The sequence below is a fragment of the Melanotaenia boesemani genome, chromosome 6 (genome assembly GCF_017639745.1).
Source record: "Melanotaenia boesemani isolate fMelBoe1 chromosome 6, fMelBoe1.pri, whole genome shotgun sequence".
Classification (NCBI taxonomy): Eukaryota; Metazoa; Chordata; class Actinopteri; order Atheriniformes; family Melanotaeniidae; genus Melanotaenia; species Melanotaenia boesemani.
The window spans coordinates 4,419,838-4,441,995 of NC_055687.1; the positions used below are offsets into that span (position 1 = coordinate 4,419,838).

General features: G+C 39.4%; 1 protein-coding gene across 2 annotated transcripts; it reads left to right on the top strand.

Moving 5' to 3' along the window:
- Positions 1-10: 10 nt before the first annotated feature.
- Positions 11-18,890, top strand: LOC121641660 (gastrula zinc finger protein XlCGF57.1-like). Of its 2 annotated transcripts, XM_041987937.1 has the most exons (4): positions 11-28; positions 5,944-6,041; positions 16,954-17,220; positions 17,377-18,890. In XM_041987937.1, the coding sequence occupies exons 3-4, from the start codon at positions 17,001-17,003 to the stop codon at positions 18,405-18,407; spliced, it is 1,251 nt and encodes a 416-aa protein (XP_041843871.1). In that variant the 5' UTR covers positions 11-28; positions 5,944-6,041; positions 16,954-17,000; the 3' UTR covers positions 18,408-18,890. The 2 variants fall into 2 exon arrangements, with proteins under 2 accessions (XP_041843871.1, XP_041843870.1); XM_041987936.1 differs by having other exon boundaries at positions 16,954-18,890.
- The last annotated feature ends 3,268 nt before the right edge of the window (positions 18,891-22,158 follow it).

Genomic DNA, 22,158 nt, shown 5'->3' on the forward strand with positions numbered 1-22,158 from the left:
AACCTGCTGTCCATAGTCTCTTTTAAAGGTGGGAAACCGAACAAATCTAACGTTGTGGCTGACTTCTCTACCTTTTTTATCGTGTGACTCTTTCACACAGTCTTTCACACAACACGAGACTCCCATTTTATCAAAGATTATAACGCAGCAAAGACGATGAACAGTCGTTTACAACGACGATGCAACCAACATGGCGACTGACTGCAGCTATCCCGAGTGTGACATCAGCTGACACAGACCCATTTGTGGACTACACAGCGTGAACAAGTTTGAAGGAATGTGTTATAAACAGGTTTGTGCTGCTGTTTTCTTTCCGTTTTACTTATTAACTGTCTCTAAACTTGTGGGAGTGGCGGAAGTTTAAGCTAACATCTGCTGTCAGAGCGTTACTTAACCGGCTGGCCGAGTCAACTTTTAGATCCTTTCATAGCTCTGTTAACATCTTCTTAACAAAACCACCGTAAATTGAGCACGTGCTGCACTAATAGTACAGGTAGCAGGATAATATGCACTTAGCTTGATTCTTTAGCCAACATCAGAAAACATTGCTTTTGCTACTGTTTCAGAAAATGTTTCCAAAATTGAGTTAGTGACCTTTTCAGGTAAAATTGTGTCTTCTACAGAGTCAAGTCTGGACTGGAAATGAGGGGAAAAAGCAGAAAACGTCCAAAGAAAAACTTTGAAAGACCTTCAGAAAGATGGAGAACTATTGATCAAGACCACTTTAAAATATTTAAAACAAAGTCAAATATGAAGAAATGAGAACTGGATCAGGACTTCTGTCATGGTATTTTAATTATATTATGAACATAGGAATCAGGGCAACACTTTACCACAAAAGGGAGGTTTAAGCTCTCCGGTGGTTTCCATCTTGTCCTCATCGTCACAGGTTCTTGTGTCTGAACCAGCAGAGTTGGTATTAAGCTAATGAACTGCTTAAAAAGTGGTTTCTGAAACTGAATGAGCCCAGAGTTCATTAAAAAGCCTTTACTATATTTCATATGAATCCTGCTTGCTGGATTAAAGTCGCAGACATGATGCAGGGTGTTGAGTTGAAATCAAAGAGGAAACTTTATTTTTTGTTTGTGTGGAGACTGTTTCCTCCTCATGTTTCAGTTTAATCTGGGAGCTCCTGCAGGGCTGCAGGGTTGCAGGAGCTGCCAGGCGGGCCCCTTGCTCCAGCTTCTTGGACCGGATGTAGCTGAGCATGATGGGTAGTGTCGTTTTGAGGAGACAGGAGGTTGGAGCTGTGGAGGCATTTCTGCAGGAAGGAGAAGAGGAGGGACTGCAGCTCGGTGCTGTTGATGAGGATCATGGCTGCCCTCTGCTGGACTCTCAGAAAACTGCAACACCAACCCCCCAAAAAGATTTAATCAGTCTGGTTAGATTGAGATCTTACACAAGAGAGAAAAATAACTTTTACCTTAGTGAAGATACTAAATGCTGGGTCATATCGTCTCTTAAAATCCTGAAAAGTTTTAAATCCTTCAGCACAAAGAATAAAAACTATTCATATTCTTCCATCTGCAGCAGGTCTGGTGATGTGTCTTGTCTGTTCTCTCTTTACAGACATTCTCTGTCAGTGTGTAGCAGTGGATAAATGATGACTTTTGTTTGTCTTCCACCACATTGTTGCACGTGGTACCAAACAGTTTCTTCCACTTTCATGCAGAACTCTAGGAAAGTGTTGTACAGGATCCTTAGTGGTGGTTTTAAATGGTAAATGCTTCTCAGGTCTCTTCCTCTTTGGCTTTAGAAGATGCATCTATGTTTTTAAGCACAGGGACTGTTTGTATGTCTTTAATCACTGCTGCACAAACACGTTGGGTTTAGAAGATGCATCTATGTTTTTAAGCACAGGGACTGTTTGTATGTCTTTAATCACTGCTGCACAAACACGTTGGGTTTAGAAGATGCATCTATGTTTTTACACTCACAATCAGAAACAGAAGTTAAGTTGATGGTGTATGCGTACCGGGTAATGCAGAGGAGGTCTGTTGTTTGTTAAAGTTGCATTAAAGTTGCAGTGATTGGTCTCGATCGTTTGTGCTGCGTTAGTGCTGGTTTGTCCAGAAAAAAAAATAGTTTGTGCTGCTTTGGTTTCTAAAGGCTAAATAATATTTCAAATGTTAGACCGTTCACGCAGCCTCACGAAAACGGTTGTTTACAATTCGTCCGATTTTATTACCCAGAAAACTGGAGAATAATTAATTTTACAGAGAAGAAGGTTGTAGTGTGGTTTTAGAAGAAGGTGGCTTTGTCTTTTGATGATAGTCGACAATTTAATCATCCAGCTTCTTGCTTGTTTTAATCCAATATCCAAAAAAGTTTGTTGTATAAATTTAAAAATTGTTTGTGCCGGAAAACCTGGAGTTTGTGTCGTAAAATCAGTTTATGGACCAACGGTTTTCTTGTCAGCCCTAACATTTTATAACGGAAAAATCGCTGTAACCTTAGCTATTTTTTTCTTCTCCTTAAACAGCAATTTAGTTTTTACTTTTTCTCAAAAGATTTAAAGGTAAGTAAAAAGCAGTAATATTATCAGTTAATACAATCCAGACTTCATAGAGCTGCATCTTTCTAATGGAGATCATGCTGTAACTTGGCATCATGCAAGAAAGGTTCATCTAATAAATGCAAAGACAAACCAGTTAGATTTTCCTGTAACTTGGATGTTAAAACACATCTTTCATTTGACTGCAGTAGATTAATAACAGGTTAATGAGAATACTTGGTAATAACTACTCAAAGCTGTTGATGGCATATATAAACGACAAAATTATATCAAATCCAACACCATTAAAGTTTATTTAGGCTTTACCTGCAACCTCCTACAACCTTGTGGTTGCCGTGGTGACGGCTGGTAGTCACGTGGTTTACGGCGAGGGAAAAATAGGCAGCTTCGTGTCCGAATCGCCAAGAGAATGAGTCACTATGTAGTGCAGCCCTATGTAGTGAGTGAGGGGTTAGGGAGTAGGGTGGACATTCGGACACACAAAAAGATTCCCTTCTGGAAGTTCTCTGCTCATCAAAAGAGGCCGTAGTACTGGAAAAGGGAAGCATGGTCACTCCTAGGGCCAGAGTCTGGACAGAGCTGAGTGAGCAGCTTGGAAACAGGATCTCTGCAAAAGTGCTGTATACTATAGTCAAATTAAACTGATACAGTGTCTGGTCAGCTTTAGGGTTCAGTAGTCAGACCAAGGATCCAGAGAATACTGACACAGAAACATCCGAGTCAGGTTTTTCTCCTGGACTAAAACACAAGGAAGAATTTTTTTTGCTGGCAGATGTCACTCTAGTGCAAGTATTAGGATAAGTAAAAAGTAATAAAATAAGTAGCAGACTCTTATAAAGTGGTGTCTACTATATACAGAGCAATATATGCAAATAAACATGCATTATTGTCTGAAACTATAAATGAAGTATACACTATTTTGTGTGTGTAAATATATATTATAAACTTTATATCTTTGTGTGTGCATATATATATATGTGTGAAAAATCTTTATGGAATGTAAATAGTTTATATGTGTTTACACAAATATAATATTGTTTATATTACATTATAGAGCATATATTACAAAATTAACTATAGTACATGGTACCTAAAGAAGAACAGCATAGTAAAATATAGTACAATGTGCTGTTGAATTGGAAGCAGGTTATGAGTTTTCCATCACTATGCTTATGGCTCTGGAGTAAAAACTGGTTAGAAATTGTGTGGTGCTAATCAACTACTAATCAACAACATTGCAGCCATGTGTGCAAGCCCCTCCGTCATGAATGCCCACAATATACACATCAAATGAAAGCTCAAAGTCTCGTCTTTCCGATGATATAAACCATTTTGACACGCAACAACCACAGCACTAACACTAAAGCCTTTTTTAACAGAAAAGCAGAAAGTTTAAATGTTGACTTTCTTTTCCTTTGAGGGCTCTCTATGAGTCAAACATCAATATTTCACATCAAGATTGGTCCCATTCTCTCCGTACAGGTTAGGCGAGGACAAAAAAATATTTTTTTCTGTGTGTTCTAAAGTGTATAACTTTTTATCAGTAATACTTACAGTGATTCTGATTGCTGTGGGTGAAACTAGAGAGTGTTACGTTTACAAAGAACCCAAGCCTGTACTTATAATCCAGAGGGTTCAATAACAGCAGTAATTCTAATTTGGAGGTCATATTACAGGCCTTTTTGCCAAAATGACCCCACTTGATAAGGGGTTAATGGATCTGTATCATTTGGAAACCAGATTTTCTAAGATTTATCTTCCTGAGTGTTCCTACAAAGTATAACTCTCTTAGTGCTTTTTTCTTATAACATGTTGCTAATAACAGAACATGAACGATCCTCTGTGATGTGGATGCTGTTGTAGAAGGATTACCAAGAATCTGAAATGAGTAAAAGTATGACTAAATGTATTAAAGGGAAATGAACACAGACAAATTACTTGGAAGTAACGAGAGTGGTCGTTCTGACTCTCATGAAGTCGAAAGAGACTCTGGGGAGGCAAGAGTTAAAATAATACTTCTACATTTGTGTAGAAAAAGTCCTCCTTCCTGAAGACCTTGGGTGGACACACAACTCCCAGGACTGGCGTCAAAGCCGCCTCACATAGTTGTGTCTCCACCAGAACCAGTCTAAGGGTCTGAGGAAGGACCAGATAAAGGTCATCTTACCCTCATAGTGAACTTTTAACAGAGCATGTACATGAAGAGAATAAACCTTAAAAGTTAATTAAAGCATGATGAGTAAAAATGTACAATGTAAAAAGTGTAAGTAACAATGAATGAATGAATAAATGAATGAATATATAATGAAAGAAATAATGGGATAAATCAACCCTTAATGAAGTGAATATATGAAGCAATAAGGCATAATAAGTCAAATTTCTTCCACAGTGCTGAGGAATTTAAAGCTTCTCCAGATTCTCAGTATTGATGTACAGTGTTGTGTTATCATCCTTCTTTTTACTAAAGGCAATAATGACATATTTGTTTCTATTTAGTTTTATTTGTTTTACATAGTGTGTCAGGTTATTTTCTTTGCATGACACTGTCAGCCCTTCCTCTGAACTCTCTCTGAACTTTTCTCCTTCTCTCTCTGTCTTCATTTCTCTGAGTTTTTCTTCTCTCTCTCTGTTACTCCTGCTCTCTTTATCAAAACTTGACTTTGCGAGCTTGGCATCAGCAAATTTTGCTATGACATCTTTCATGTCTAAGGATTTTGTGATTTCTTGCTTAATCGAAAGAACAGCCAGGGAGGACAGCCTTTCTGTGTCATGGTGGTTCGCAGGTATGTTTTTTATGAGTTTGAATTTAGAAAAGCTTCTCTCACCTGAAGCTACAATAACTGCAGTACTTACATTTGGAGACAGGTCAACGATGTTCTCCTTATAAATGTGATTTAACATCTCTGATGGTGTTGAGATGTCTGTGGGGAAGGACTGAACTGCCCCCTTTACCTCCAGGCTCAGGTCCTGAGCTTCAACATCTTCTGTTGACTGCTCCAGTTTGTGGCAGCCTTCCCCTAGCCTCCCTACCACCTCTGTGCTTTTATCAGGTCCTTAGAATGGAGAAATCCATAAAGCTGGAAAAATGTTTCCACATAGGAAAACCTTTCTTTGACAGTGACCATGGCTGTATCGACAAGAGGAAGAAAAACTTCTCGTGAAAATCTCTTCTGCTGTACCCTGTGTTTTCCCTCCTCCTCCTTTCATATATATATATATATATATATATATATATACACACACACACAGTATATAATGTCTTGAATTTCCTCAATCCTTATTTGAAATCACCTTTCACTCATTTTCCACAACAAAACCGCCCGGAATATTGATCTATTTATAAAGCCGTCCAATTTTCAAAACGTCGTTGGGATAACAGCGTGCAAACAAGAACTTGAATCTAATTGGATGAATGTGTATCTTCTCAGAAAAACAGCGATGGTTTCTGCCGTTGTGATCTGCCACCCAGCAAACTGATTGGAGCCAATCTGACGCCCCGTTACTGCTAACGGAGACACGTACTTACGTGAGTGTCTGACCTCTGAATTTAGCATAAGTATAAGTTCCACAATCATTTACAAAAATGTGCATCACTGTCATTTTCTGTAAGTTGAATTAACATTAAATGACGAATAATTAGGGAAGCATTAGGAATGTAGTGATGAAAATAACTTTTCAACATTTTTGTTGATAATGTCAACTGATTTCAACTGCTGTACTTAACGCTGTAGGCTTACTGTTAATTACTACATTACACAAAGGACACTGATTTTCTCACATGACAACATTGAAAACATTATACTAGAAATTTAAAGTCTTAAATAATTCATTGTAGTTAAGTTCTAAGTGTGTTTTACTGATAAATTCTGATAAGTTTAGCTTAGACCACAGTTAAATACTGAATTGTTTGTTAAAGCTCCCATCGTCTATAGTCGTGTTTGAAACTCAATATATCTTTGTAGTTTATTTCTATGATCCTAGGCTATTATCTGAGAGCAGTTTGTAGCTTTAGTAGAAAGAACAACAGACTGAATTTTCTGGATTTTATGTTAAGGAGAGAGTATAAGAGGCCAACCAGACAGTATTATTTGGGTGTAGTGGACCTTTGATTAGCATTAGCATTGAATTTGAAAACTTTCAAATTCCTGCATCGGAGGCCTCCTAAAACAAAAGATTCGAAGTAAAAAATAATTTAGCTTATTTTTGTTCTGTATCTTGGTCTTTCATGGTTAAAAACATAATAGTTGACAGTTGCTGAACGACTCTAATTTCATGCTATTGTAAAGTCAATATATCATGTTAAAACAGCATTTAATAAACTTCGGGTGCTGTCAGAGCAGAATGTACATAAGTTACAAAGAAACAATGGTATCAGGTCTCTGGTTTATTGCAAAAAACAACTAGAATTTGAACACAATGTTTCTGTCCTTTTCATAAAAGTCTGGCTTTTTGATTAAAAAACATCAGGTAGACAATTTTTTTATTTCTAAAATCTTAGAAAAAGTTGTCCACACTCAACTCAAGCTGTTTTTAGATGATCATGATGTCCTGGAGGTGTTTCAGTCTGGTTTTAAAACTCTGCACAGCACCGAGTCAGTTTTGTTAAGAGTGTTCAACGACATCCTCTTAGCAAATGACTCTGGTGAACATATTATTCTTATTTTATTAGATTTAACAGCAGATTTTGACACTGTGGACCACAACACTTTAGTGACTTGGTTATGCCACCTAGTGGGTATTGGTGGTACTGCATTGGAGTGGTTCAAGTCTTATCTCTCTGACAGAAGCATGAGTGTGACCTCTGGAAACTTTGAATCCAGCTCTGCTCCACTTCCTTATGGGATTCCCCAGGGGTCGATTTTAGGGCCTCTGCTCTTCTCTTTGTATTTACTGCCCCTGGGCTCAATCCTGAGAAGGCATGGCATCTCCTATCACTTTTATGCTGACGACAGTCAGATATATATGCCCCTTAAAAAGAAACAGTCTTTCTCCCTTGCCCCTCTTCTGGCATGTCACAAAGATATAAAAGCCTGGTTGGTCCTAAACTTTTTATTCCTTAATGAGGAAAAAACTGAAGTGATGGTGTTCGGTCCCAGTAGCTTTTGTGAACCCTGCACCATTGATTTGGGTCCTTTGGCAGGTTTTTTAAAGCCAACAGTCTCAAACTTGGGTTTTAAGATGGACAGCGACTTTAAACTGGATAGTCAAATCAGCTCTGTAGTGAAGTCCAGCTTTTTCCACATCAGGCAGCTTGCTAAGGTCAAATCTTTTCTTAATAAACAACACTTTGAAACAGTAATCCATGCCTTCATTACATCTCGGCTGGATTATTGTAATGCTCTTTATTTCGGGGTTAGCCAGTCCTCCCTCGCACGTCTCCAGTTGGTGCAAAATGCAGCTGCATGCCTCCTAGCTGGAGTACGTAAGAGGGAGCACATAACCCCCATCCTGGCCTCACTTCACTGGCTGCCAGTGCACTACAGAGTCCATTTTAAGATTCTTTTATTTGTTTTTAAATCTTTAAATGGTCTGGCGCCTCCTTACCTCTCTGAGCTACTCCACCCCTATGCTCCTGCTCGGTGCCTCAGGTCAGCTGACCTGCTGCTCCTGGACGTACCGAGGTCCAAACGGAAGCTCAGGGGGGATCGAGCTTTTTCGGTCACTGGTCCAAAACTGTGGAATGAGCTTTTTTAAAACTTTTTTAAAACTCACCTTAAAACCCATTTTTATTCTTTGGCTTTCAGCCCATTGTGAGACTGTTCCTGTTTTAGTGTGCAGTGGTTTGTTTTACTTATTGGTTTTATTTGTTTATATTTGTTCTTTTAAAATTGCTTATTGTTTTAATTGCTTATTGTTGCTTGTTGTTTTAAAACCGTTTTTAAAACAGTGAACAATTATTTTATTATATTTTATGATATTATTTATTTCCTGGTTGATTTTTGTACTTTGTGTTGCTTTGTCCATTTATGTACAGCACTTTGTTTCAGCTGTGGTTGTTTTAAAGGGCTATATAAATAAAGTTGAGTTGAGTTGAGACAGGAACAGATCTGTAGTAACTGGTTTTCGTCTACTGTCTATCCAGTTTGTCCTTATTGTCATTATTCTTTGCTCTTCTTTTAGATCTGGGGTGTTTTTAACTAGTCTTCCTGCTTCTCAGTTCATTTAGTGTGTGGCACTCGTCAGTCATTACACGTCCCCAATCACCCTTGTCCTTACAACCGGAGTGGGTAGAGGCACAAGTTCACCATGGCTCGAAGGACTTTTATCTTGAGGTGTAGGCAGATTCTTAATGAATGCACACGGCATATCCTGATGGAGGATGTTCATGTGTAACACTAACAAGATATGCTTTTGTAAGTTCCAAAATAACTTTGAAAATAGATCAGTTGTCCAGACCTGCGTGAAGCTGCCCCCCCCCACCCCACGCAAAACAGTGAAAATGGTCTCGATCGTTTGTGCTGCGTTAGTGCTGGTTTGCTTTTGATGATAGTCGACAATTTAATCATCCATCTTCTTGTTTGTTTTAATCCAATATCCAAAAAAGTTTGTTGTATAAATTTAAAAATCGTTTGTGCCGGAAAACCTGGAGTATGTGTCGTAAAATCAGTTTATGGACCAACGGTTTTCTTGTCAGCCCTAACATTTTATAACGGAAAAATCGCTGTAACCTTAGCTATTTTTTTCTTCTCCTTAAACAGCAATTTAGTTTTTACTGTTTCTCAAAAGATTTAAAGGTAAGTAAAAAGCAGTAATATTATCAGTTAATACAATCCAGACTTCATAGTGCTGCATCCTTCTAATGGAGATCATGCTGTAACTTGGCATCATGCAAGAAAGGTTCATCTAATGAATGCAAAGACAAACCAGTTAGACTTTCCTGGGTATTCACATCCATTTATATAATAAAAGACCCAGATAAGTGAAAATTGTCTAAATGTGTAACTTGGATGTTAAAACACATCTTTCATTTGACTGCAGTAGATTAATAACAGGTTAATGAGAATACTTGGTAATAACTACTCAAAGCTGTTGATGGCATATATAAACGACAAAATTATATCAAATCCAACACCATTAAAGTTTATTTAGGCTTTACCTTCAACCTCCTACAACCTTGTGGTTGCCGTGGTGACGGCTGGTAGTCACGTGGTTTACGGCGAGGGAAAAATAGGCAGCTTTGTGTCCGGATCGCCAAGAGAATGAGTCACTATGTAGTGCAGCTCTATGTAGTGAGTGAGGGGTTAGGGAGTAGGGTGGACATTTGGATACACAAAAAGATTCCCTTCTGGAAGTTCTCTGCTCATCAAAAGAGGCCGTAGTACTGGAAAAGGGAAGCATGGTCACTCCTAGGGCCAGAGTCTGGACAGAGCTGAGTGAGCAGCTTGGAAACAGGATCTCTGCAAATGCGCTGTATACTATAGTCAAATTAAACTGATACAGTGTCTGGTCAGCTTTAGGGTTCAGTAGTCAGACCAAGGATCCAGAGAATACTGACACAGAAACATCCGAGTCAGGTTTTTCTCCTGGACTAAAAAACAAGGAAGAATTTTTTTTGCTGGCAGATGTCACTCTAGTGCAAGTATTAGGATAAGTAAAAAGTAATAAAATAAGTAGCAAGTAATAAAACAGACTCTTATAAAGTGGTGTCTAGTATATACAGAGCAATATATGCAAATAAACATGCATTATTGTCTGAAACTATAAATGAAGTATACACTATTTTGTGTGTGTAAATATATATTATAAACTTTATATGTGTGTGTGTGTGTGCATATATATATATGTGTGAAAAATCTTTATGGAATGTAAATAGTTTATATGTGTTTACACAAATATAATATTGTTTATATTACATTATACAGTATATATTACAAAATTAACTATAGTACATGGTACCTAAAGAAGAACAGCATAGTTAAAATATAGCACAATGTGCTGTTGAATTGGAAGCAGGTTATGAGTTTACCATCACTATGCTTATGGCTCTGGTACATGACTACCAATCAACAACATTGCAGCCATGTGTGCAAGCCCCTCCGTCATGAATGCCCACAATATACACATCAAATGAAAGCTCAAAGTCTCGTCTTTCCGATGATATAAACCATTTTGACACGCAACAACGTCAAAGCAGCCTCACATAGTTGTCTCCACCAGAACCAGTCTAAGGGTCTGAGGAAGGACCAGATAAAGGTCATCTTACCCTCATAGTGAACTTTTAACAGAGCATGTACATGAAGAGAATAAACCCGAAAAGTCAATTAAAGCATGATGAGTAAAAATGTACAATGTAAAAAGTGATAATGAACCCTTAATGAAGTGAATATATGAAGCAATAAGGCATAATAAGTCAAATTTCTTCCACAGTGCTGAGGAATTTAAAGCTTCTCTGATTCTCAGTATTGATGTACAGTGTTGTTTTATCATCCTTCTTTTTTACTAAAGGCAATAATGACATATTTGTTTCTATTTAGTTTTATTTGTTTTACATAGTGTGTCAGGTTATTTTCTTTGCATGACACTGTCAGCCCTTCCTCTGAACTCTCTCTGAACTTTTCTCCTCTCTATTTGTCTTCATCTCTGAGTTTTCTTCTCTCTCTCTGTTACTCCTGCTCTCTTTATCAAAACTTGACTTTGTGAGCTTGGCATCAGCAAATTTTGCTATGACATCTTTCATGTCTAAGGATTTTGTGATTTCTTGCTTAATCGAAAGAACAGCCAGGGAGGACAGCCTTTCTGTGTCATGGTGGTTCGCAGGTATGTTTTTTATGAGTTTGAGTTTAGAAAAGCTTCTCTCACCTGAAGCTACAATAACTGCAATACTTACATTTGGAGACAGGTCAGCGATGTTTCTGTTAGTGGGACTTGCCAGTATCCTTTTAACTAGGGATGCACCATCGGCATTAATATCGGTATCGGCCGATGTTAGTCATTTTTTAAGATATCGGTATCGGTCCGATAACCAAAACTGGGCCGATATTAACAGCCGATATTTATTTTCATATAATTGCTGATTGTGTACGTGTGTCGGAAGGTTTGGCCATGCAGCCATGTTTGGACATGTGACAGCGATGCAGCACTACATTGTGGGATGTAACTGAAGCAAGAAGCAATTTCAGCTATGTGGTAATTTTTACAGTGTAGAAAGAAGGTACTCGAAAAGCAGTATGCAATATCTGCAGAGTGGAAGTAATGCGAGGAGGATGCCGTGTGAACTCGTCCAGCACCACAAATTTGATATGTCATCTGAAAAACTGCCATCCAGAACTTCACAAACAATGGTGGGAAGCTAACACCCCTAATGTTTGCCGTATTTTCACTTTGTACAGAATTTGATAATCTTAAACCTTTTAAAACAAAATATATATATCGACATCTGTAAATATCTGTTATCGGCCATAACAACAATATTAATATCGGTATCGGCCAAAATTTTCACATCGGTGCATCCCTACTTTTAACAGATCTAATTTAGTTACGTAGCGAGCCAATCCTAAAGAATCCTAAAGAATACAAGCATGCTATAGTCTAACCTCTGCTCAAAAAACCCAACGTGGATCCCACCATTCTGTGTAATTTCCAACCAATTTTCAAACTTCCTTTCATTTCTAAAATCCTAGAGAGGATTGTTTATACACAGATAAGAGTTTTTAGAGGAAAATAATGTTTTTGAGGTTTTTCAGTCTGGTTTCAAACCTCTTCATAGCACTGAGTCGGCTCTACTGAGGGTTTTTAATGATCTTTTATTAGCTACAGATTCTGGTGACCATGCACTCTTGGTTTTATTGGATTTAACAGCAGCCTTTGACACAGTGGATCACAACATTTTAATGACTCGTCTGGAGCATTGTGTTGGCATTCATGGTACTGCCTTGGAATGGTTCGGGTCCTACCTGTGTGAGAGGACATTCTCTCTTAAATTGGACCATTTCCAGTCATCCCCTGCTCCTCTATCCTGTGGTGTCCCCCAGGGATTCATTCTTGGGCCTTGCTCTTTTCATTATACCTCCTACCCCTTGGGTCAGTTATTAGGAAGCACAATTGTGCTTTCCGTCTGTATGCTGATGATAGTCAGGTCTATGTCCCTCTTAAACACAAGGACTCGTATTCCTTAGAAAAACTCGTAATCTGTCTCAATGAAGTCAAAGCCTGGATGGCCTTAAATTTTCTTCATTTTAATGAAAAGAAGACAGAAGTCATGGTTTTTAGTCCTGGTTGACAGTAGGTCCTCTCCTGTCGACTTGGGTCCTCTGGCACAGTATTGTAAATCTGATGTGACAAACGTGGGAGTGAAAATGGACAGTGATTTTAACCTAGACAGGCGGATCAGTGCAGTTGTGAAAGCTAGCTTTTTCCAGCTGAGGCAACTGGCAAAGGCCAAAGACATTCTTTCAAAGCAGGACTTTGAAACAGTTATTCATGCTTTCATAACAACACGGCTGGACTACTGCAATGCCGTATACTTCGGTGTCTCTCAGAAATCTCTGTCCTGTCTGCAGCTGGTGCGAAATGCTGCAGCACGTCTGTTAACTGGAACACAAAGGAGAGAACACATCTATCCTGTTTTAGCGACACTGCACTGGTTGCCTGTTCTTTTTAGAGTTCATTTTAAAATTCTTTTATTTGTTTTTAAGTCTTTAAATGACCTTGCCCCCACTACCTCTCTGAGCTGCTTCACATATACTCCCCCTCCCGGTCCCTTCAGTCAGCGGATCAGCTGCTCCTGGAGGTGCCAAGGATGCGGAGAAAGCTCAGAGGGGAAAGGGCTTTTTCTGTGGCGGGACCAGAGCTGTGGAAATGTCTGCCACTGCAGGTCAGACAGGCTTCATCACTGTTCAGTTTTAAATCCCTTCTAAAGACCCACCTCTTTTCATTGGCTTTTCACCCAGTATGATTTTGCTTTTATTGCTTGTATTGTTTTTATTTTGTATTGATTTAATTGTTTTAATGATTTTGTCTTTTTTATTTAATGTTTTTCTGTTTTTACTTATATTATGTTCAGCACTTTTCAGTTCAGCATGTTCAGTAGCTGCTGTCGTAAAGTGCTTTATAAATAAAGTTGGCTTGGCTAGCCGTTGTGGACTAAATAGTCGGTTTCCTGAATCATGAGCTGTCTCTTGGGCAAGCTACACCAGTGCAGGTGCTGTTTGACTGGTCTGTTGTTTCCCATCAGTGTCATGGGAGATGACAGTGGTGCGAGAAGGAATGTGCTGAAATAAGCTGTGAAACTTATTAATGCGAGACAACCAGAGCGTTGATTGTCATGGAGATGCTGTAGCGTGTACCCTGCATATGAGCTTTCAGTGAAGGGCAGCGCATCTGCTCAAATGAGCGTTTGGGAACCTCCCGTATCCCTTAACATTTTTATTTTATTTACTATTATTATTTACTTTGTGGCAATAATAATGAGCGTTCTTCTTGAACGCGAGGTTTGGCTGATTTCATATTTTCAACAGTAGTGTTTTTCACAACGGGCTTATATACTGTTTAATTAGTGAGCACATATTCGTCAGCAATTACAGCAGCAGCCGACAAAGTAGCCACACACTGCTCATTTAAATAAACTACCACACTCTTGGGTAGCTGTTTCTTAAATTCCTCTAAGAGGATTAGTTCTCTCAGAGAATCAAAAGTGCTCACACCACCTAAAGAGCACCACCGGTCAAAGAGACTGCCCTTTTCCTGTGCAAATTCAACGTAAGTCTGGGATTGGGTCTTTTGATACGTTCTAAATTTCTGTCGGTAGGCTTCCGGTACAAATTCAAAAGCTTTGAGTACCGCAGCCTTCACAATGTCGTAGCCCTAGCTGTCAAGAAGAGGGGGCGCTGCTACGACCTCTTTTAATCTGCATTGCACAAGAAGGGCCCACCAGTCCTTTGGCCACTTCAAAGTTGGCGCTATTCTTTCAAACGCTGCAAAATAGAAGTCTCCATCCCAGAATACTGGAACAAAAGGAATAAATTTAGTGATATCTAAGAGACTAGAGGGGACCGAGGCATCTGATGACATGCTAGAGCCATCAGTCGCCCGTAAAGTGGACTGGGTTTGAGCTTCCAGCTCCAAACGACGCATGCGCACCTGCTCATCAGCCTCGATTTCCATGCGACGGATCTCGAGCTGCAAACTGCGCTGATGCTCCAACTGCAGCCTTGTCAATTTCATCCTCAACCGGGCATCTAGCCATGAGGAACCTGAGCCATTCTCAGAGAGAAGCGGATCATACTTAGGAAGAGTGACGGGTGGAGTCATCCTGCCATCCCCCACAGAAGATGCTTCCTCGACACCAGCTGAGCCCAACTGACAATCACGCTCAGTCTTGCTAGGTCCTGCCTCCTTGGGCAGACCAGCCACCACAGGCAAAAATGCAGATATCACTACTACTACACAAATTGAGATTATATGCTCTCACCGTATCCTCCAATTAAAAAAAAAAAGCTCCCGGACGAGCCCCCACTTTTGTTATGATCATGTCTCAAATCCAGGGGAATTGGGATCAATAGCAAAAAAAGACTTTAAGTTTGGTCCAGCTTATATACAAGAAATTTATTACAAAACCAGGTTCAAAAAAGAAAAAAAAACAACATAAGGTGTCCTCAATTCAGGTAATAATTACCAATAACAATTAACAATTAAACAAAATAATAAAAAATCCTCTTTATGTATTACCCAAACTACTATACGAAAACAAAATACTTATTCTAATAGAAATCCAAAAATCTTAGTTTTACTCTTAACCTTAACCAAATTGGAGCTTTTTATACAAACCAAAACCAAAATGCAATACCAGACGGTAGCCTTCAATACAAACCAAAAACTATTCAAACTACAAACCAAAATCTGCTATAAAACTTAATTCAAAAGCCACTCACACACGATGAGCGCGCATATCCTCAATTATCTCAACCAAAAACACAACCGTGAACTAAACTAAGGGAATTCTAAATGCTCTTACAAAATCCCACAAGGGTTACTCAGACCAGCCACTTCTATACACAATCCCAGTTGGCGAGCTGTGGGCCTAATGGTACACAGCTGCCCTGAGTGCTGGCACTTCCTCCTTCCTAAAGGCCTGGAGTCCTTCTGGTTGGCTGGCAGAGAGGAAGTGCGGAACTGTAGTCGCCCAACAACAGAAGAGCAGGGGTTCTGGAGGTGGGAAGAGGAGGGAGGTCCCTGCTGCATCCACAGCCAATTGCAGAGAAGCAACCGAGCACCAGAACGTAAATTACCACAACCACCGGCCACAGGCCTGGGGATGTGGCAGTTAGAGATGGGATATATGGCTTTTGGAAGGGAGCCGGATCTTGAGGAGCCGTTCCTTTTAAAGAGCCATTCAAAAGACTGGCTCGTTCTCACAATATCTTTCAAACTTTACAATATATAAGAATGACAAACAATCAAAATATGTACCTATAGAAAATTTGTTATACAAGATTTAAAAATTATAGGAAAAATATAGATAAAAAAGGATAAACCTGAGCAGTCAGTGCAAATTCTAGTAAATGTTTTGGACAGAACTCACAGCATTTCTTTCCAAATAATACTCTCTACCCACAGATGCTTCACATTAATGGAGCGTGTTGGACATCAGACTTCTATGATGTCACAAATGTTATTTATTTTATTTTCATTTTACTCAACTGTTCTACTTCTTATTAACTTTTTTATTCATTTATTTATTCATTCAGTCATTTTTAGCTAAAAGGGGGGTGGGGGGATTGGGCTTGGCGTGTGTTGTGTACATGCGTGTGCCTGTGTGAAAGATTTCATTGAGTGTTTTTATTCTTATGTTTTTAATCATGTAAAAAACTTTGTGTTACCTATGGCATGAAAAGCGCTTTATAAATAAAGCTAGATTTGATTTGATTTGAAAAAAATTGAAAAATTTGTATATACACTTGTATATAAAAAGAATGATTCACAAGTGAACGGCTCACAGATGTGAATCGGTTCCCATCGTTCATTTAAAAAAGTCGTTCAAAAGAATCGATTCGTTCATGAACGTCACATCTCTAGTGACAGTAGGAAATTAAGTATTATATACTTTATTTATAGTTTCAGACATTAATGCATGTATATTTGCATAATTGCTCTGTATAGTAAACACTATATAAGAGTCTGTTTTGTAGTTATTTATTTTATTCCTTATTTTATTACCTTATCCTAACACTTGATGTGGACCGAAGTGCAACACAGGGAGACTGTCTGTTATTTATAACCATGTCATACCATAAACCCATCAAATAAGTTTAACACTACATTTTAAGAAATAGAAGAATATAACAAATTTAAAGATATGTTTTTTTTACATTGGGGAGCCACTGAATTTCCCAGGGACCGACTTAAACCACCAGCTGCCGGAGACTCACTACATTGAGAACCTGTCAACATCACTGTTCAGGCTCCTTGAAATCCAGTTTTGTCTTTCTTTTTTCTTTCAGTGTTACCTGCAGCAGCTGTTGGTGATTGAAGAGGGGGTTCCCTGGAAATGGAGTCTGGACAAGCTGGATCCAGATCCCCTCTACTTAAAAGAGGAACCAGAGGAACTGTGGCCCAATCAGGATGCAAAAAGAGTGAAAAAAGTTGGAATGACAACAGGGCACATGGGTCAGGTGTAAACGATGATGTAGAGTGTAACACTGCCAACAACTCCCTCAGCTGCTCTGAATGTGGTGAAAAGTTTCACGACCAACAATCTCTCCAGAGACATTTAACAGAGAATTCTTTGAGTTGTTTAAAGCATAAGAAATGTTTTAAAGTAACACAAAATATAAATTTGCGTAGAGGAGTTCACACAGGGACAAAAGCAGTTAAATGTGATGTTTGTGGTCACATCTGTAGTCATAAAAGAAAACTTGTGCTACACATGAGAATTCACACAGGAGACAAACCATTTAGGTGTGAGGAATGTGGACAAAGATTTAATCACAAGACACACTTAAACCGACACATGAAAATCCACACAGGAGAAAAGCCATTCAGCTGTGATGAATGTGGAAAAAGATTTAGTTACAAGTCAAGCTCAATACGACACATGAGAATCCACACAGGAGACAAACCATTCTACTGTAAGGAATGTGGACAAAGATTTCGTGTAAAGACAAGCTTAGACCAACACATGAGAATCCACACAGGAGACAAACCATTCAGCTGTGATGAATGTGGACAAAGATTTAGTCAAAAGACAAGCTTAAACCAACACTTGAGGATCCACACAGGAGACAAACCATTCAGCTGTGATGAATGTGGACAAAGATTTAGTCAAAAGACAAGCTTAAACAAACACATGAGTATCCACACAGGAGACAAACCATTCAGCTGTGATGAATGTGGACAAAGATTTAGTCGCAAGACAAGCTTAAACCAACACATGAGAATCCACAGAGGAGACAAACCATTCAGCTGTGAGGAATGTGGACAAAGATTTAGTCGCAAGACAAGCTTAAACCGACACATGAGAATCCACACAGGAGACAAACCATTCAGCTGTGATGAATGTGGACAAAGATTTAGTCAAAAGACAAGCTTAAACCAACACTTGAGGATCCACACAGGAGAAAAACCATTCAGATGTGATGAATGTGGACAAAGATTTAGTCGCAAGACAAGCTTAAACCAACACATGAGTATCCACACAGGAGACAAACCATTCAGCTGTGATGAATGTGGACAAAGATTTAGTCAAAAGGCAAGCTTAGACATACACATGAGAATCCATACAGGAGACAAACCATTCAGTTGCGAGGAATGCGGACAAAGATTTAGTCACAAGTCAAACTTAAACAAACACATGAGAATCCACACAGGACAGAGACCATTTTCCTGTGAGGTCTGTGGTGAATTATTTAGGTGGCCTGTCTCTGTAAAAAGACACATGCTTGTCCATGCAAAATAGAAATGGCACTTTGAGAATGTTCTAAAATTTAAAGTGCGTTATGAATTTATTATTATTATTATTATTGTCACGGAAGCCGGTCATTGCTGCCCCCTGAGGCTCGTCACACATGCAAATGCCAGTCCTGCCTGTTCGGAGTGGCTTGACCAGACGCACCCTCGTCTCCTTCCCTCTGGTTGGCTCATCACCCAGCCAATCACATCGCAGCCTGCCAGCAACCAGGAAATAAAGGACTGCTGCTGTGTTCATTCTGGGGGGAGAAGCTGTTTAGCACAGATGGTTCCCCCTCAGCTTGACAGAATTGTGGTGGCTTTTGACTGTTTGCTGTGCTTAGTGGTGGCATTTTGGCACGTAGAATACTCGGAGTTTTCAGCAGGGTTAAACCTGACTGTTTATGTTGTCAGTTTAATAATAATTACTAATTTCATTTTGGTTTTGCCTTCGATAGCATACAACTGCTTTGGCTACTTTTTGAGCTTGAGTTTCTCATACCCCTACAGTGGGTCGTAATAAAGTGGGGGCTTGTCCGGGAGCTTATTTTCTTGTAAAATATTTAGCAAGGTTGGTGTGGAGCAGTGGACTTTATTGTTCTGATCGAGATGGCTACGTCCTTTGACTTGGACCGGTTTCTTGCGGCTCCTTCCAGTGTAGCTCTTGACTGTTGCTGCAAAGCTGATTTTATGCAGCCTGTGGGCCATTTTTCCCTGTTGGTCCCGAAACAGGCCATCAAGAACCAGATTAAGTGTCTGCAGAAGCTGCAGCTGTGTGTGAAGGCGCTCTGGCTAGAAGCGACCCAGTTAATGGAGAGGTGAAACCTCTCATTCAGACTCCCAGCCCAAAGACGGTTGAGGAGGGACCGGGGGCTGAAAAGCCGGTGACACTTATCACTCTGTCCCGGTGTGATCCACTTTCCTCAAACAGTTCAGATGCCCGTGCTGGGACTCCGTTAAAAGTCTGTTTGGTTAGATTGGAGCTGGAGGCCCGTGAGAAGGCTGAAGCTCGCCTGAACACACAAGCATGACTTTGAAAAAACTGTTTTGGAACACAGCAGGAGTGTGTTGTCTCACGCTCTCTCTGTCCTGAGCGGAGAAAGCAGTTTTTACTTGAAGTTATTGGTTTTCAATATATAAAAGAGAGTCATCCACATATATAGCAACATCTATAACAATACATAAAAAAAAAAAAATGAAACACAGTAAAATGCAAAAAGGTTGGAGTTAAACTTATATAATAATGTAATTATTTCATTATATGACAAACATTGAGATGTTGGCCACTTAACCCTCTGCCCATGATACTTTAAAACCAAGTAGAACTGGATCATTATTCAAAGTTCTGACTGTTGTGGCTCTTTGCGTTGTATTTGTTTAACTCTGACTCTGCTCAACAGATCCGAACCATGCGGTAAAGACCTCCATCCTCTGCTTAGCCACTCCTGCAAGCTAGGTTAAATTTTCATTTTACGCGTTAACGGTGGTTTGTGTCTGCTCTTTGGGCATGTCGTCTTTTCCGCATCATGACACGTGTACAGTTTAGTGACATTTTACAGTGAAACCTTTCCCACATGTTTTAAAGAAAATGGCTTTTGCATGTGTGGATTTTCATGTGGACCATGTGTTGGATAAATGTGTTTTTCATATTCAGCTATACTACACATGTCACATCCATATTTGCATATTTATTAAAAAGGAGAAAAGTTTTTGTTGACAGAACAGATTTAACATCAAACAAATCAGTTACAAATCTGAAGACTCAAACATAACTTTATGACTTTGAACAGGGCTAAAGTTTTATTGTAACTTGCCTGAGATTTTTTTATTCTCATTCCCCTCTGCCTTCGTTTGCTGTCTATTAAACTTATTTCTTCTTTAACCATGGTGGAAATAAAGAAAGGTATTAACTTTTGATGCTACAGAATACAAAATATTAACAAAAGACTGCAGTGGTGACATGTTACCCTGTATGGCTTGAAGCTTGATAGACAAAGAAATAAATTGAGAAGGTTTTGAGCTCAGGAACAACGAACGTAAGACTGGGAGAGTTTTGCATTGTGATAGTGGAAATGTGTAAAGTTATTTACAATGTCTACACAGAAATCAGACCACACAAGGTCAAGGGTTTGCCTACAGAAATGGGTGGACTGGATTACAATTTCACAAGCAGCAAATAAAACACTTTGATTTTTAAATAATGCAAAAAGCAAGATTATGGACATTTCCAGCCATGCCTACTCTGACATGGTGTGATAAGATAACCAAGAAAAGATCTGAAAATTCCTGAATAAAATAAGTTTATCTCTGCTGAAAACAACAGTAGAGACCCAACCCTTTTTACAGTCATTTTTTTCTCTGCAGATTTGTGGCTGAAAACTAAATTAGACTCCAACTCCAAGAACTTAAATTTCAGATATTTACCACATAAATAAATGGTTGTGGCCTCTCACCCGTGTGAGTTTTCTTGCGTCTACTTTTGACATTTATAATAAAACCTTTCCTACATGTTTAACAAGAATACAACTTTTCACCTGTGTGGGTTCTCGCGTGGACCAACGATGCATCACGATATGTGAAATCTTCACCACGTTGTACAAAGATGAAGCAGCTTCTATGTGAGTTTTTATTTAAAAAACCACTTTGAATATAAAATTTTCGCATATATTGCAAAATATGGCCTTTCGCCTGTGTGGCTTCTCTTATGGTCACCAGTATTTCCTGAAGCCTGAAACATTTCCCACATGTATCACATATAAATGGCTTCTCACCTGTGTGAAATCTTATGTGGGCTGACAGTTTAGCAGAATCTCTGAAACGTTTACCGCATGTTTCACAAGGACTTGGCTTCTCTCCTGTATGGATGTTCTTGTATTTAAACTACAACTTGAAATGAACTTTTCCCACATGTTTTACAGGTACATGTTTTTCTCTAGCGTGGCCTTTAATATGTAACAGTGATGAGTAAATAAAGCTTTTGCCATGTTTTGCTAGAATAAGGTAAGTGACGCTAATGCTGTAGGTGACGTAGTTCCGGGGGAGACGGCAGATTCAAACTAGGCGCGCCCAAACATTTATACTTTCATTCGATTGTATTTTGTGCCAACTTAATCAAAATATTCTTTAAAGTAGGACTATAGTGTCTTTAAAAGGTACACTCTGGAGCACAGCGGGGAGGATTTGGCCAGCCTGACAGATTTTATAGATCGTTGTTACGACAGAATCGTCATGGGGAAACCAAGCTACACCTCCACCCCCTCCACCTCATCCAAGTCCAAGAGACAGCGAAATGAGGATTCACCTGGAGCTATTTCACCAACGGGGAACGACTCAACAGATGTTCTGATCTCCATAGATAAGAAACTCAGTAGTTTTGATGCGCGTTTGAGTCTGGTAGAAATTCTCCACAAGGAGTTCCAGGCGCTACGTGAATCATTAGAATTCAGCCAGAAGCAGGTGGAAAGTCTGGCTGCAGAAAATGCCGGTCTCAGAGAGACGGTAAAATCCCTCACCGAGGGCTTGACCCGTCTCTCAGATGAAAATAAGAAGATTAAGGAAACGGTGATCGATCTGCAGGCGCGGAGCATGAGAGAGAACCTGGTATTTGCAGGGATTCCAGAGCAGACGGAGGAGGACCCCGAGACCACGGTGAAAAACTTCATCAAAACCCACCTGAAGCTCCCGGAGGAAACGGTGAAAAACATCTCCTTTCACAGAGTCCATCGGCTCGGCGGGAGGAAACCCGGGTCCAGCAGACCAAG

What these genes read in the sequence shown, in the direction of transcription:
- LOC121641660 (XM_041987936.1), top strand. Translation starts at nt 17,001, where the DNA reads ATGGAGTCTGGACAAGCTGGATCCAGATCCCCTCTACTTAAAAGAGGA.